Here is a 17291-nt window from a genome sequence, read left to right on the forward strand (position 1 = left end):
TGCAAGGAAATATATCATTTAAAAATATCTCAACAAATAAAATTATAAAAGGTCTGTAAAAAGCATTGTGCTCAGTAATTGATTAATTAATCAAGTTGTTTAATATGTTTCATGGAAATATAAGAATATGTGACCTCTTGGTACAGGTTTTAAGTTCAGTCTGTTTGACAGTACTGTTGGAGCAACCAATAAAAATGCAGCACAGTAGATGTGGTTTTAGTGATTTGCAGGTAAAATCAAATGTATAAACTTCAGAAAACTGGCCTGGATTTCTTCAGCTAACATATAGCAGCTGTTTCATTATCGCTTTGATATCTATATTCCAAAGCTCAGCACCTACTCGTGTCCATACATTGTTTCTATATCTACATATACAGTACATATGCTGTATATGCACATATATGCATGATTATGAAAGATGAGATGAGATGCCACTGCAGCAATGAGGACTGTTGTACTTCCTCCTCCACACTCCAGCCAGAAGGAACCAGAAAACCTGAGAATATACTGTGACCAATAATTAATATTTCATATTCACAATGTATTATTTGTGACAATATATTCTGGGGATTTCTGGTGCACAGATGTATTTTTTGGTGATAAAATAAATGTGCAAAATGCATTACATACAAATGATTAGCGCTAATCATGTGAATAAATATGTAAAGCATACTACAGCACGAATACTGCGTCAGTACAACATGTAAAAATGTTACCATACATAGCCTTTTTCACAGGAGACATTTTGACTTGTCAGAGGAAGAGAAACACAGGTGATGCTAATAATGTTAACAATGACCCCATTGTATTCGAGTGTCCCGTAAGCCATGACAGTGACAGCGAGCCAGCATACGCAATAGAGCTTTTTTTTCACAGCAGACATTTTGACATATCATTGCAGGACAAGCACAATAACATCAATAATGGCTGCATTCCATTTTGCGTTGCTGGTTTCAGGGCCCTGGTATTGTGCATTTTGGCTCACCGGCTTTGCTTGCTTGGACGATGAAATGTAACACCAACCATCATCAATGTTATCAGTTACACCTGTGCTTTTCAGGCTATGCTGTGGAAAAAAAAGGTCCATGCCAGGGAGCCTGAAACTGAGGTAGCTAAATGTAGCTCAGCCATCATTAATTGTGTATTTGCACTGAATGCGACATGTCAAAATGCCTCATGAAAATTCCTGTTATTACAGGTTATGGTTAGAATATGCTCATGGAGAGCTGCCTCATACTCCCAAATCTGAAGCTAATACGCAGCCATGGTTCAGCCCCTCAGGTGTTTTCACTTGTGTTTATTGGAGCTCTCCTCAGTTCTATTAGTGCTACCTACCTTCAATCTTAGCAGAGGTCTAATAAGACTGCACAACTGAAGATATACAGCTTGACTCGAAAGGGAGCCAAAGATAAGGGCTATTTTTTTTTTTTTTACTGCTAACTGTACATTAAGTGGTGTTATGACCAGCATGCACAGCTATGCACTGTGTGTGTGGAAACCTGCCAACGTCAACTATGTTTAAGTTCTAAAAGAAGTGAGAAATTATTGTGGTTATCTCCACTGCTACACACCACGACAAGCAGCTGTTTCTCGCTGTCATCTTTACGTTAAACGTAATGCTGCAGGCACTGTATATTCTGTGTCAAATTAGCATAAACAGGTGATACGAACTGCTGTTTAATTTAATTCTCGACAATGGAATTTTGTTGTTGTCACTTTCCATAGTGCAGATGTGGCTAAATCCTCCACTCTTCCCACCGGAGACTCGCATCAGCTTTGCAACATTTGGCATCCAGGAGAGCTTTTCTCACTGTAAATCCCTGACAGATTATCTGTCGCTCTTTAACCCCACCCCCCCACCCCTCCCACTCATCTCCTATTTTTCACTCTGCCTCATCTGCTTTTGGTTCATTTCATAGAGTAGGCTATATTATACACAAAGATGTCAAAACGGCATCGATGTGAAAGAGTCTTGAGAGGATGCTCAGTGTTTGGATTCTAGTTCCTTTTTTTTGAGGTGGAGGATTTAGTGGCAGTTAAGTAGAATGGATTTAGCTGTTTCTTCAGTTTTTAACTGTGATGTCTGAATTGTGTATAATATTTTGAACTCAGAAAAAATTATATACATGATATCTTGGAATAACATTTAGAGGCTATAGGCTATAAGTGAGCAGTGTGCTGATCCATGTGTATCACATAGGAATGGTAATTAATGCTTAGTGTTGGGACTGAATGATTTAAGGGGGGAAAATGAGATTTAATCTGCAGTTATTTTCTCAAATTGAAAGTGTATTTGTGGTTTACATAGTGTTAAACATAAGTTTGAACTGAGCATCATCACAAATGAGTCCTTTTTTCTACATGAATGGGATCAAATAGAATAATGCAGCTGTTGATATCCTGCAGAGATCTTTCTCTTTTTTTTTTTAAAACCCGTCAGTCAGAGATAAACATGAACTTCTTCACAAACTTGTCTGTTTTTCCATAGTCCAAATTTAGCAGTATATTATGGGCAGCTGTGGCTCATGAGATAGACCAGATCGTCTACAATTCGGAAGGTTGGTGGTTCAATTCCTGGCCCCTTCAGTCCATATGTAGAAGTGTCCTTGGGCAAGACACTGAACCCCAAAAAGTTGCCCCCAATTTATCAATCGTGTGTGTATGTGTGTGTGTGTGTGTGTGTGTGTGATATAGAAGTGTTGTGTATATAGAGAAAGCACTGAGTGAGCGAATGTGGCTTGTAGTGTAAAGCGATTTGAGTGGTTGACAAGATTACAGAAAGCTCTATATAAGTGCATTCCAAATAGCATATTATTGGTACACTTGACATCACACATAAATATTCAAATGTAACATTCAAAGTTGGTGTTATATTTATTGATAACAGCTGCATAATAATTAAGCTAGTGATGTCACCGTCACACATGCAGTACTCAGGTCTAACAGCAGGGAGAAGCAGCGTGTATTCTGCTGAGCAAGAGAAGAAGAAGAGTTCGACCAATCACAGCGCTGAGTTCAGACAAACGCGGTTAACTGACAAATTGTTAATCGTATCACGGAAACACAGCTCCTCCTTTTACGGCTCCTCATTCCGTCTGACTGCTTCCTCAGGTGAGGGTGGTGCGTGAACTGCTCTGCAAAGGTGACTGTTATGTGAGTTCAGTTAACCAAGACCAAACCCGGTAAACTATTCAACGTTGATAACGTTAGCTTAACGTTAGGTAATGTGTAAGCTAGCTAGCTGCCAGGCATTAAAGTTGGTAAAGTAACGTTACGTTATATTATCCGTGATTCTCAAATTGTTCGTCACTTTTCATAGTACATTGCCACAGAAATAACTAACTACCTAAAAAACAAAACAAAACAAAAAAACTACCTAGAAAGTTACCGGCAAGTGTGTGTGTGTGTGTGTGTGCGCGCGCGCACGCCTTGCATTTAACATAAACCTGAATATAGATGAGGAGGACAGTGACGGGGAACAACACAATATTTATTTGATAATTGAATGAAATTCACTTGCGTGTATCCGTTTCTATAAGCACACCTATCATACAATAAAATATTAATCATGAAAACAATGGTTTTAAACAGTTGTACTGAAACCTGCAAGTCAAAAACCAGGGTTCAACCTTCTTCTAAACTGATGTTACATTGTCCACACATATCCATAAACAGCTGTTATTGAGAGTTCCTCTCAATAATATATGCTTGTACGTTTTTCTTCATAGCCGATTCATATGTTGAATAACTTGATATATTGGTGTATAGGGAAAGCATGTGAAGTAAGCGTTGCACTACCATATTAATCAAACTTTTAACAGACCTGCCAACCTTTGGGAAATATTTTAAGAGTTTCAGAAAGCACTGTTCATCAGCTGTTTTTTTTTTTTTTTTTTTAAATTTACACTCAACAACTACTGAGCTGTGCCTCACAGCAAGAAGGTTGTGGGAAGGTCCAGCCGCCCTGACCCTAAAAGGAAAAACTGTATGGCTAATAAATGAATGAACAACCGAGCTATTGGCTAGTCATCTATCTAAAACAGGTGCGAGTTACCGCCTAGATTGTTTATTTAGAAAAACGATTCAGGTCCTTATTCTTTTAATTTTCTATAATCAAAATTTAACAGAGGGGTGTTGATTCATTTGATAAATAGTACAGATGTCCTCTAGTGAGAGTGAGCACCAAACAATATCAAAGTGTTTCCTTTATTTGTTTCGCCAACTTACTGATGTTGATGAAAGTTTATAAACCACTATTGATAGGAAGTTTTCTAGCTGATGAAATCATTGCTTGCCGGCTTAAACTGCCACTTGTCCCAGTCTTTAAAGACACAGTTCAAAAGTTTAATGTACAATGTTTTGTGAGGAAGCAAATGCATTCACCATTTATTACACCTTCAACGTGCACACTGCATTTTGGTGAGTAACACAACATGTGAACTTATGGTTGTTTACAAGAAAGGGGGCACCTATAAATAATCATTTGATGAAAGCGGATAAACAGATATTATAAATGTGCAGCATCACAACATTGGCTTTCACTTTTTAATAACTGAATTAAAAATCATCTTGAAGTTTTAAAAAATTAAAAGAAAATGATCTCTCATTAGTTAGCACCGACACAGTTGTATAATCAGTGTCTGAGTCGACCAGTTGGAGCAGGAGCCACGCCCCCATAAAATGTGCAGGTCAGAGAAAGAATCGTATTGATCCTTGAATCTGCTGTATGATCCTCCATAATCATTTTAAACCTGCCAAGAGAGCACCCCCCTTTCATATGATTGACAATTTAAATGACAGCTTAACAGTTTTGAAACTGGCTGGACAGCCAGCATCATCTCTCTAAACATTATAAACAAGATTAACTTTTGTTTTGTTTTCTGTATACTAATTTTTTACTAATAACTACAATAAAGGAAATTCAGGTGCAAATACAAGCGCAAAGAAAGAGAAACAAGCAAATTAACAGTTAGTACAAAGTGAACTTATATCACAGTTCTCACAAAGGAAGGAAATATATGAATTAGTTAAATGACTAAAACTTTTATCGCTCCAGGTGCATCGAGGACTATAAGCGTGGTCCAGATGGGAGGTCGTGCCTGCCGCTGTCTGAGGCCTGCACCGAGGGAATTGACTGTGGGGAAGCAGCGGATATCCCCGCTAACCAGACTGTGTTCGGAGACCTTTTCTATGGATACAACAACCACACCAAGGAGAGCACCTCCGGACAGATCCTCAAGGCCACATTCAGGTACACACAAGCTGCTTGTGACATGGAGCATGTGGGGATGTTGTTCTGCCATTTGTATCACAGCAGGGAAACCGTTTGGGCCTTTGGCTCCAGCAGTGGTGATGTCCCAAGAGGTTTGGATGAAGTAGTCAAAAGTTAAAGTTGGATGGTTTAAGAGTTACAGTTGAAAGCACAGGTAGAGAACTGATTTATATCTGGTATGAACATGTCAACCTGTATCTGTATCTCTGATAATGTATGATAAGGAAAATATGTAAATCCACAAAGAAAATTAGTACTGGTGATGTAGCCCTTTTGTTATTTAATCTGAGTCAGATGTAAATGCAGTGTTTACAGGTTGGCCCCTTTTTTAAGAGGACAATCCACCAATCACATTGAACAATCAACTTTGCAACTTCTTTCTAATCTGGCCTGGCAAATTTATAGATGACCCTCCCTTACCAAAAAAAAAAAAAGCAAGCGAATGGCCTGGACAGTGACCCAACATTTCATGTAGAGTTCATCTTTCATGAGTTTATACATGCCAGGGTTGACCAATAGGGAGTTGTCTTAACAGTGTTGACCTTGGAGGGGACAGACAGCCAAAAAGTCCAAAACAGAGGAAACTCATAGCTGTGTGGCAAGATTCACTTTCATTGAACCTCCACAAAAGAGCAATAAGCAGAATGTTATGAGACGGGTCTGTCTTTCCCATAAACTGTGTGAATTTATTGTCCAGTTAGCGACTGAAGCTAAGCTAATGACTTTATTACCTTGGAGAGCTTTAACCTTTTTATGAATGAAACATCAGGCAAAAGTAAGTAGAGATAGTAGAAATGCTCGAACTCTCTGCTAACAGTTAGACCTGTGAGTCATCACTATGTCGCTAAACTTCCAGCCTCAACCTATTTTGCACAAGCAAATTTCATGATGAATACATGAGTATAAACAGGTGATATCAGATCCTTAATGGGACAGATTGCTGTTCTGAGATCAGAGGTAAAGAGAGATATTGCTTTTACTTTAGAATCTTACTAATATATTTTTAGCTTTAATGGGCAAGCACTGCTTGCCTTGCCTGGCCTGACGGCACGCCACTGCTCAATTATATGACAGACTTTCTTTCACTATCACTGCACGCAATAATAAAAAAAACTTTTTTGATTAAGCACCTGCAGTGCTGTGTTTCGATCAGAATTAATTCTCATAGCTTTTCTTGTTGGTCCAAAGTAATCCATTCCCTTGAAGTAATGATTAAAAAGTCATGGGAAAACATTCAACCCTTCTTCAATCAAATAAAATCGCTGTTCTTTGTAATGGTTAAAGGAGGTTGTGTTGGGTGCATACTGCACCTGTGAGCACTTTCAGGAATCCTGATGAAAACAACTGACATATTTCTTTTCCAGAATACAGTAGCACTTTCTGTATTCCACAGTTATCGAGAGTGTTGGTACAAATAAACAAGACAACAGGAGCTTATTTGTCCTATATTTATTGAAAAGCCAGCACACAAGCAGCAAAATATTCAAAATGTCTTCCATGGGGACGCCTGCTTTCTCGTATTTAATTTCACTCCCATTCAGGCAGTTACTGTTTGGTGTATTGGAATCTGCCCAAGTCCCCTATAGAATACTAAAGTTATTGTTGATAGAAGTGTTTGTCTCCTAAGAGCAACTGGATACATCACAGCCTTTCAGATTCTTTAAGGTTGGAATCTGGTTTAAATGACACGATAGAAACAGTTGCAGTGAATACATGATCGGGAGGTAGATGTGTCTCCACAGGTTGTAAGCATATTCGAATTAGAAAATATATTTGAAGGTTCTTTCATGATGGCAGGGAAATTTATGTTAGATTTTTTATATCAATTCCCTCCCAATCAAAAAGATAACGGTGATAGTAAAGCGTGCCACTGTCAGGGATTGTCCTCAATAAAACACAAGACATTCCTCCTAATCTTAGGCAAATACTCTGGGGAGAAAATGGCCGTCACTTCTCCTGAGAGACTTATAGATATAAAGCCACGGGTTCAAAGAGATGCTGTGTTCCTTTCATAATTTCTACAGGGTTTGATGTGGATAGTAGAATACTTTGAAGGTGGTTAATTATCACTGTCCACATGCTGCAATCATTTCCACTGAACTCAGGAAGCCAGAAGGTCAGCAAAGTCCTCTGTGGCCCAGGAATTTAATTTGGGCCATGCATGGATTCCGCTGCCCGGAGGCAAGTCACCCACTCAGGGATCCACCACTGGAGTTGTAGAGAGGGAGGTAAGGGTGAAGCGGGAAAGTTAACATCATCAAGAATCTAAATCTCAAATGCTCTGATCTCATTTGAAAGTGCTTGTGAATGGAGAGCGGGGTCTGAGGCAGACTTTGAAGAGTACCAAATGCTTCCTGTGTAGATGAGGTGGTGGAAGAGGAAGGCAGACTCTTTTGGGAGGCATGGTTAATGCAAGGCCTAATTATAAGAGATGGCAGCAAATGAATTAAAACTGACCAGAAGCCCATGTGCTGAAATTAAACCTAATTGGACCAGATGAACATTTGAATGTAAAATGAACAAAACTTTCGGGAGGAGAGCATCGGAATTGAATACTGGAGATCCGTGAGGGGTTTGAAGTCAGTGCAGCACTCAATTTAGATCAGGAGACTTACTGCAAAACCAGGAAACAATGAAATATGTCCCCAAGAAAACTAAATGTCATAGTTAATGTTGCAGAGCGAGAATGACTGTGCTCCTGGTCAGTATCAAATGGGTGCTGACATGAGGTCCCTGTTGCAGTGCTGTATTTTAAAGATAGAAGACCATGTTGCAATAATCTAGAAAATGTTGCATGTTGAGTGGAGTTACTGTTAAAGGGCCACTCCAGAGATTGTAGATATGAATTTACTCATTATAAGCAGGATCAAAAGTTATATTATTTCTTCTGTGGAAGTTTTTCAAGTTGAGAGAAAATGATTCGAGTGACCTCACTTGAATAATCTTTAGAAACAAGACTTGTTTGACTGCATTACAAACTAAGTGCCATTTACCAGGCAGCAAGTTCAAAAGACACAGTGAAGGTGCATTATTTGGTCAGGTTTGTCAAATCTAAATCCAGTATCAATTTGACTGGAATTTCTAGGGGATATGAAAAAATTTCATCTACTGTTGGTTTAGCTTTCATCATTTGCAGGTAGAGCTTCAAGCATTAGTCGACAAGTTGATTGACAGAAAATTAATCAGTAACTACTTTGATAGTCAGTCGTTCAGTCTGTTGTTGGACTGCTGGTGAGACAAAACAAGACATCACCTTGGCATATAGGAAATTATGATAAATGTTTTCTGGTGGTGTATAGACCAAACCATCAATCAATAGATCAATCAATTCCCAACATAAAAGTTAGTTTCAGCTTCATTTGCATTTGAGTCTAAATAATTGCAACATGAAAGTGAAATGAATAGAATAAAAGATGAAATTGATTACATTATTTGACACATTGATTTGTTTTGTTTGTTTTTTTCTACTGAAAAACATATTGACTTCTTCACTGTAATTTTCAGAACCTCTTGCAATTGTTGGAAGGCCTGATTCCCGACTATTAACTTTACAAGTCAAAATATTATAAGACATGCATAACTGGGTCATATGACAAGAGTAACTGATGAGATCAGCTCGTGGATGGATTAGAGAACGCTTTAATCAAACAACAGCAAAGTTATTAGCTACAGCTCATATAATCTGATGCTGGTAATTTCACTTAGCAGGGTAAAAGTGATGGTCAGCATTGACTGAAAGTAAGAAGCCTGCTAACATGACCTGCGTGTTTGGTGCATTGCTCTTTGTTGATAAAAATAGTTTAATAAGAGAATTGTTAGTACCAGAGATTGGGTTATTTTGCAAAATGTGAATTGGAGCCTAAATGGAAATAGCTGTCAGAACCCAGCCTTAATTATGGGAAATGTAGGATGCAGAGTTTTGGAGTTTGACCCATACAAGGGTGTAGAACATCAGGGCTTTTGCTGCATTGACAATGACCATTTCTCTTGTGAAATGCATCAACTAAAATGCTGGAGTACTCTTCAAATAGAAACAGCAGGTGGGAAGTGTTCTTTCCTTTTATTCAAATAAGAAGTCACACAGTAGATTCACTGGCTTAAATGTTCCTTTGAAAAATAACTGAAGCTTTGAAATGCTGGCCTTAAAGTCTGGACTCTTCATCACTCCCTGCTCTCCTGCTAGACAGTAACACCGAGGACCAAGGAGTGTGCAGCTAACTGAGACTGTGCTAAATTACCTTTAGTCAGAAAATTTGGTTATTCTCACAGCTACTTGAGGCTGCTATTGACTTGACTCAGTGGTAACTAAAATATACAAGCGAAACAGCACTGTGACCCGTGTCCTCCCATAACCCAGTTGGATCTACTCTTTACCCTTGAGAGAAGGCAGCAACAGCAGCAGAGACAGAGGGAGGGGTAGTAAAGAGGCCTTTATGTGCTGCTCACTGGCACTTCTTCAAAAGCTTCCACCCCAGTGCTCGGGAGTGGCACAAAGCATCTGTCTCCATCACTCCGTGAAAATAAGTCAAATTTTAATATTGGTTAATCATCAGTGGAGGTTTGTTTTTCACACTCCAAGCACATTGCATAATCATTTCTTTTTAAATTCTGTTTCCTGCAACAGCACCATTATGTAGTTTTCTTTTTTTTTTCTTTTCCTTTATCAACTTATTTGTTACTTCTTCCTTTTATTCTCTTCATCATGCTGCCTCACACAGAATCCGCCACTCATCCACAGAAAATCAAAACAGTGTAAACAATCCCTCCAGGGGAAAGTTTTGACTGCTAATGTTTTATTTATTGGGGAAAAAAGGCCTGTGTTGGTGGGGGGGTGGGTGGACCTGCTCTGTCACCCCTGCAAGGCTTTTCTATCTAGACTGTCTAGAGGAACAGCAGGAAGAGGGGGAATAAAGGGAAAGCAGCAAGTGGTCTGAGCAGGTGCCCAGTGGCATAACATGCACACACACGTAGAGATACTGCCAGGGCACTCAGGTATACACACAAATGCACGCTCTCTCACATTCACCCGTACACACATGGCCACAGTGGGTGTGCGGACTCTCTGTCTGCTGGACAGCCAAGCCCTTTCAGCTACATCTCCAGAGAGCGTCATCACACACACAGAGCCGGTTTGATTCGCTCCACCCAGCATGCCTCCCTCATGGTTCGTCTTTCAAGCTCACCAGCCCTGAAATGCTTCTCATGTTTTTCAGAAAGGAAATACACCCCTCCCTTTCTATGCATGAAGCTTCCCCTCCCACTTCACAGGCAGGAGTTGTTATTATCATTTCAAAAACACAGTGTTGATTTATTTGATTTCCTCCTCGGTGAAATCCAGTTGTATCGTTGTCATTGGCAGCATGCTGGCAGAGCATAATATAATTTTGGTCACAAAGTAACATGAGATATGTGTTTGTGCTCAGGAAGGAGGTCATGGTGACATCTTAGGAGCATCAGGCTTGATACGATCTGGGTTCATATTACAGAGCTCGGAGGCAGGGGTCTCTATCTTGCTGTCTCTGTGGGAGCCAATGGACTCAAGTAATGAGATGTTAAAAAGCTAACCTCCTCTCATTACTCCTGACACTGTCCTCCCTCCCCTCTCTATTCCTCTTTCACACGACAAGCTCAGAGCAGGTTTTAATGAATATTTTAGTGCCCTTTGTTCTCATTCTGGTGGCTGCTTGGGATCAATAATTAAGACCACGCTCCCACCTGACAACCTCCCACCCAAACTACTTTTGCATCTTTTTTTTTTCTTTCTTTTTGTTTTGTTTTTTTTGGCTCACCTCAGTCTACAGTACCACACCTTCAAAATCCCCCCTCGTGAGATATACCTTCATTGACTGTCTTAATTAAAATATGAGGCGTCTTTGAGGCAAACTAATGGAGAGGATGGGCTGTGGAAAAGGTGAATGGTGGCTCCCATTGTTTTTCATTGAAAGCTGAGAGTTTATTCAGTCACACAGTCAGGGGGATCAGCATGAAGAAAACAAAAAATCTGAAGGGTGTTGTCATTAATCAGAAGTGTCCTTTTGTTGTTTTCACATTTCAATAGTTCTGCTCGGCAGAAAGTTTGACTTTTAGCTTTAATAAGTTTTTGCAGCTCCTCAAATTTAAAGAGAGATTTCATTCTAAGACTAGAGATCACAGCAGCCACCACGCCCATCAACATATTGACATTCTGACCCATGAATGCTCTGTAGTCATTACTACATTATTACATGAGTAATCAGTACTCATGGGTCAGACCACTTGCATGGTTGTGACACTATCGCGGTGACAAAATCTGTCCACAGACAGACAGACATATAAACACCTGCCACAGTAGAGGAGACTCGGGACGATTAAGATTATTACATGTGACATATCATTCAATATATTCATTTAAGTGGAAAAAGTTTTATTTTTCTCTCAATAAGCATAGTGTTCTGAATATTATTTGTTTAATAATATTTATCAAATCTGTTAATAAGTTTTGTTTTATTGCTCATGATAAACAGAACAGGCAAATATATTATAAGACTATTAGAGGCTAACACAATAATTACCAAAAAAAACATGTTTGTTTTCTCTTATGTGGTAAAATGAGCCCTTATTGTTGCATCTTTTGTGCTATGGGAGAAAATTAGCTGCATATTTTGCCTATTATGAACTCAATTGTTGAAACACACTGTTGTGTGGTCTGTTGGGATCTGGCTGCTTAGCTTGAGGACAGTCACACTAACCTGTTGCAACCGTTAACACTATCAGCCATGACAGAACATCATGCGCTAGCTAGACACACTGATCTGAAACATGCTAACCATGTCACTTGGAAAACATTGATTCAAATTAAGTACTTTTTGACTAATTCATACAAAAGGTCGGGACAGTTTGACAAAAATACAGCTCATGATAAAAATTACTTTCATTCCACAAAAATACGTTTTTTTTTTTCAATAAATGATGCAGCAGATGTTTTATGTTTCTTCTGTCTTCCTGGTGAGGGGAGGATCTAACTGAGCATGTGCAGTAGGATTGTCAACGCTCTAGCATGTTTCTGATTGAAGGAATAAGAATTATTGCAACTGTTCTTAGTCTCTGATTCAAAACCACCTCTGTGGTTGCTTTCCGCTACAGTAGATGTCTTCAGCATCATATTGTTGTGATGACTGACACACACACACACACACACACACACACACACACACACACACACACACACACACAAAGACTCACAAGGTGAAAACAATACGAGCCACGCCGTTGCGGCTGGTAAAAATGAATTATGACATCCTCACTCTGCCAGATGGCTGTTCAATGTTACATGTCTTACATGTCATCATCTAACAAAATTAACAATGAAAACTGTCAGACATGACTGCAGCGATAGGAACTCATCCCATATTCCACTTAGCATGCATCTAAGAATGAAAAAGAAATCGCTGTCTTCAGCAAAGACGACTGAGATTCACTCATTACTTCCTCAATTTGTGTGCTTTGTTAAACTGACAGCTGAAAACATGCATAATTGCTTTCAGCAGAAACTGACAGATGTTTGACTCCATTGGCAATAAAATCCCAACAAACCTTATTTTTCATCATTTTGGGCTGCAAATGTAGCAGGAGACACCAAACTATATAAACTACTAGGCTCAAGATACAGAGAATTTAGTGCCTTACCACTGAGCCATGTCACTAGCAGCAAACCGTACATAGTTTTTATCAGCCTGATTTCCTTCTAATTATGTTACTCCCCTGGCCATGCCATGGCCATGTAAATGAAATGTCATCTGAATGCTGGCATTTGACGGAGCCACTCCAGCGCTGATTTTACTCCAGCCAGTGGCTTTTGTTGTTCTCAAGCCGTGACTTTCCCAAAGTCAACAGTTTGCAATCTGTAAATATTTGTGCATCCTCTTTCCCCCATCAGCTCAGGCTCGTAGCACCGCATGAATCAAATGGCATGCTATGCATAACGGTAATAACAGGGTAACTGTCACCGGTGTGAACCATTAATGGTCACTGCTATGCATATTTTAAAAGTGCGAGGATTTTATCACAGATTTTTAATAAAAAATAAATTAGTCATAAATGGGACTGCAACTGAAAGGAACATCCATTTAGTCTAAGTGAGATGCTATAGATCTTATTTGCCTAATTTAATAACTGGTGTCAGATACAGTTACTGGTGGGAAATATTCCCAGCATACAGGAAATGGTAATTTGAAAATTCAGAGCAAAATAAACACCAGCAAATGAGTCATTCATCCAGAGGTGCGGAGAGGCTCTAGCAGTAATTGTTTTTGCTTCTCTTGCCACATAGTTATTATTTTTCTTTTTTTTTCATAGACCAGCTGTGTTAGTTAACCTGAACCTATTGATTTTATGTTCAGTATTTCCACTTTATCACCCTTTGGGTCTGAGGTTCATAGTTTTGGACATCATTCCTAACAGTAGATATAACATTGTCCACATATGTTAATTGCTGAGATCTGGAAACACAACATCACTGCTGTAGATATCTGACAGGATCGACGATCAGAGAGGTTTTAAAACTGAATCAAATCATGTTTACATAAAGTGTGGTTCAGATTGGTATGTGTAACATGACAGGGTTCACCTGTACTCAAAAAGCTATTAATTATCATCCCATTTTTTGGCCGCAATCAGCTGTTTTGGTTCAGTCTCGCCGCTGTCCATAACCCTGTTTCCAGCGGCAACGGGCAGCTATTTTGCAACTGGAGCTGTAGAACGTGGTGGAGCATTTAGTGTCTACGAGTGAGCAGCTGGTGGAGACCAACACAGAGCAAGAAAGCAAGTGAATGTTGAGCATTTGTTTGTCAGGTGGCCAGACTCTAAATGAATGCTAATGTTGCCATATCATATTACTTGTTATGCCCTAATATACAATGCATGCATTTTTTATTTATTTATTTATTTTTACTTGTTATGGAGCTCTGCCCCCAAGTGGGGGGGGGGGGGGGGGGGGGGGGGGCTAAGTGACTTTAAGTGACGGTATTTAATACAACAACTCCTGGCTGCCTAGTGTTGCTTCAAATGTACAAGACTGTCTAGTACCTTTCTAAATTATGAGCCTGGAAGGAAAATAATCATAGGACGATGGATCCCTGCAGGAGAAAATAAAGATATATTCTCATCAGCTTTGGTTCCAGGACACCTGAATGACTTAAGTTACTGATTTATTGAAGTCATTCTGTTGTGGAACCTTGTGAACCTCACTGGCATTGAGACAAAGAATGATGGAGTGGACAAAATGAGTGAGTTCAACCAAGAGTCACAGGCAACAACAGACAAATGAGGATGTCAGCTCCCAGACTGAAGATGAGTCACGTTGCAGCAGAGTAATCAACATAATGAAAAATGACGTGTTTAATATGAGACTATGTCTCTTCAAGACACTGCAACAGTCCTGCATAATTGTTACTCTGTATTGATTATCCTTTGATGATCTGAAAGTATTGCTTCATGGTCTGCCACTTATGAGAACGCGTATTAATCCAGTTTTGATCTCACCTGTCCTTCCAGCCTTCATCCCGGCTTCATCCTCTTCTGACTCCTTCACCTTTTGTGTTTCAACGCACCTTTAACGAAGGCTGTCATTGCAAATATGATTCATAGTTTTGGAGAACACATTATTTTGTTGTCGTAAATAACACAAAATGCTACAGGCAGCTATATCAACATCGACAAACAATGTTTTGACATGTTTTTTTTTAAAACATGGTACAGTGTTTGAAGGTGGGGATCCCACTGTTGATAGGATTTCTAGACTATCATGGGATTTTCAGTAGCTGAAATTCAGGCTTGGATTTGTTTAGTTCCCTTGTGATATCATGTTTGTACAAGGTTTTCCAAACGGGTCTCATAACAGGAATATGGTAACATTTTACAGGCTTTTTTTTTTTTTTTTTTTTTTTTGGCTTTGATGGTCTGGAAACCAGATCAAATGTGACTCAACTCAAATGTGATACCGAATACACATGCACAAACCTGATTTCCTCTCCCACAGCGGTGTAATTTCACTGTCTGTCACACCACTGAGGTTCTTCAAGGCCACAGCTTTCCTCCTTACAAACTATAACATGACATCAATGGCGATGATATCCTACACAACATCATCAATTTTCAAAGCGCCCTATTGTTACGGAACAGGCAAACACAACAACATAAACATAACACCTCTGAGTGAATAGGATGAATATAAGTCCTGAGAACACAAACATAAATCATTTTATAGATGTGCCTTTGAGCAGCATATTAAAGATTACAAAACAAGGATAAAAAGGTGGCACTGTGAAAATTTGGTTGACTGTAGTGTATGCTGCAAATTTTCGACCCTTTAGCTTCATCACTTTCATTTTTCTCCCTTACATTATGTACTTCCTCGTTTTCATGTATCCCTCCTTACTTCCCTCTCGCTTCATATCTCCCTCTCTTCTCTCTCTCCCCGTGTCAGACGACAGAGTAATAACCAGAACCTCCTGTTGTGTCTCTCTTCACATCAGGCAGAAGAACTTTGCCCGAGGTATCGAGCAGCAGCTCCCAGATGGCATGGTGGTGGCATCGGTGCCAACAGAGGTTCAGTGCCATGAGGAGCTGTCGAACCCTGTGCCCGACCCAGAATACCTCACAGGTATGAAACCATATTTCACAGCTCACACCTGTACACTGGTACTTCATCATTGGTCTGTTGGAAATCCTCATTACTCAAAACAATAAGCGAGACCTGACCCTGAACCCGGTTCGAGCTGGGTCCAAACTATATTCAGTCTGGCTGGGTTCTGGTCTCGTTGCAGCTTGTCTCACATCTCTGTGTTGAGATTGATATTGATCCAAGTGGACTTGCTAGAAACTCTGACCAAGGTGTTTATGTACCAGAAATTTGCAAAAGAAAATATGTTTTAAAAGGACGGAACATAACGCCGCGTAACACTGTGTTGTCGGTGCAACTGCGCAGACAGAGAGACACCGCGGGTCTGCCACACTCTGCCTTCTCCAGCACCTCACCTGACACCCCGTCACCACCTGCACTCATCAACGGTGAAAATGAAACACCTGTATGCCGGATTTAAATACAGTATTTATAGTTTATTTTCTTTATATTTTTTTTTTTTAAAGCGATGAAGACGTCAGACCAGATCTGACTTCTTTGTTTGTTGCATCAGCTGCCGCTGCCTTTACATAGTAACATGTAGATCATTATTCGTGAGGGATTTGCATTGTCCATTTATGGTTAATTGTGTTTTTGGTGAAATATAAGGCTTTTCCTTTTTTTTCTTTCTTTTTTTTGGCCTTACAACATAGTTAATATTGAAATTATCTGTGAATCATCCGTTTATGACATAGGTTATTTATTAGTTTTTTGACTGTATCTGCCTTTTTAATACAAAATCTTTTGATAGTTTTTTTCTTAGAAACTATCAGCACTTGTTAAGGAAAACAGTAAAAACAGTGGTTTCATGCCCAAGACAGGCCAGTTTACTTAATCAATAAAATCAATCAAACCCTAACCTTACCCTAAGTGCTTTTGTTGCACAGAGGGATGGCCTGTACCCACTCTGTCCGGATTCATTAGTCGATGTCATTAGAGGCAATATCACTGTTACCAGTGTGTCGTCCGTCTGGATACATTATTATCTACTGAGTTTGACCTGAAATTATGTTGAGCAGTCATGGGTGTTGGTGTTTGATTGACTACTTGAACAGGACAGAAATCAGTTTGACAGAAGAGTTGACTGTAAAGAACCACTCCATTTTGACAGAAACAGGAAATAATATTTTTCTTATTATTTCTCTTTGCTAGAATTTCAGTTGTAGAACATGCAGGAATTTTTTGTAAAGAGCAGACGTATAATGGGGAGGACACCCTCCAGCTCTGCCAGCATAGGTAATAACCTTTTTCCTCATGTTCAGAGTGCAGTAGAGAGTGTGATAATAGAGAGTGTAAAGTTAATAATTGTATTTTAGCATATTTCCTGAAAATGCTTCATTCAGGCAGCCTGCTGGCTAAGTT

General features: G+C 39.4%; 1 protein-coding gene across 9 annotated transcripts in view; it reads left to right on the plus strand.

The window, feature by feature from the left end:
* Nucleotides 1–17291, plus strand: part of astn1 (astrotactin 1) — a 380707-nt gene that overhangs the window by 175683 nt on the left and 187733 nt on the right. For all 9 annotated transcript variants that reach the window (XM_056392103.1, XM_056392104.1, XM_056392108.1 and 6 more), the window contains 2 exons: nt 5057–5251; nt 15784–15911. In XM_056392103.1, the coding sequence (XP_056248078.1) occupies nt 5057–5251; nt 15784–15911 (323 nt within the window). The remainder of the gene's footprint in view (nt 1–5056; nt 5252–15783; nt 15912–17291) is intronic.

This window comes from Seriola aureovittata, chromosome 12 (genome assembly GCF_021018895.1).
Source record: "Seriola aureovittata isolate HTS-2021-v1 ecotype China chromosome 12, ASM2101889v1, whole genome shotgun sequence".
In the NCBI taxonomy this organism is placed as follows: domain Eukaryota; kingdom Metazoa; phylum Chordata; class Actinopteri; order Carangiformes; family Carangidae; genus Seriola; species Seriola aureovittata.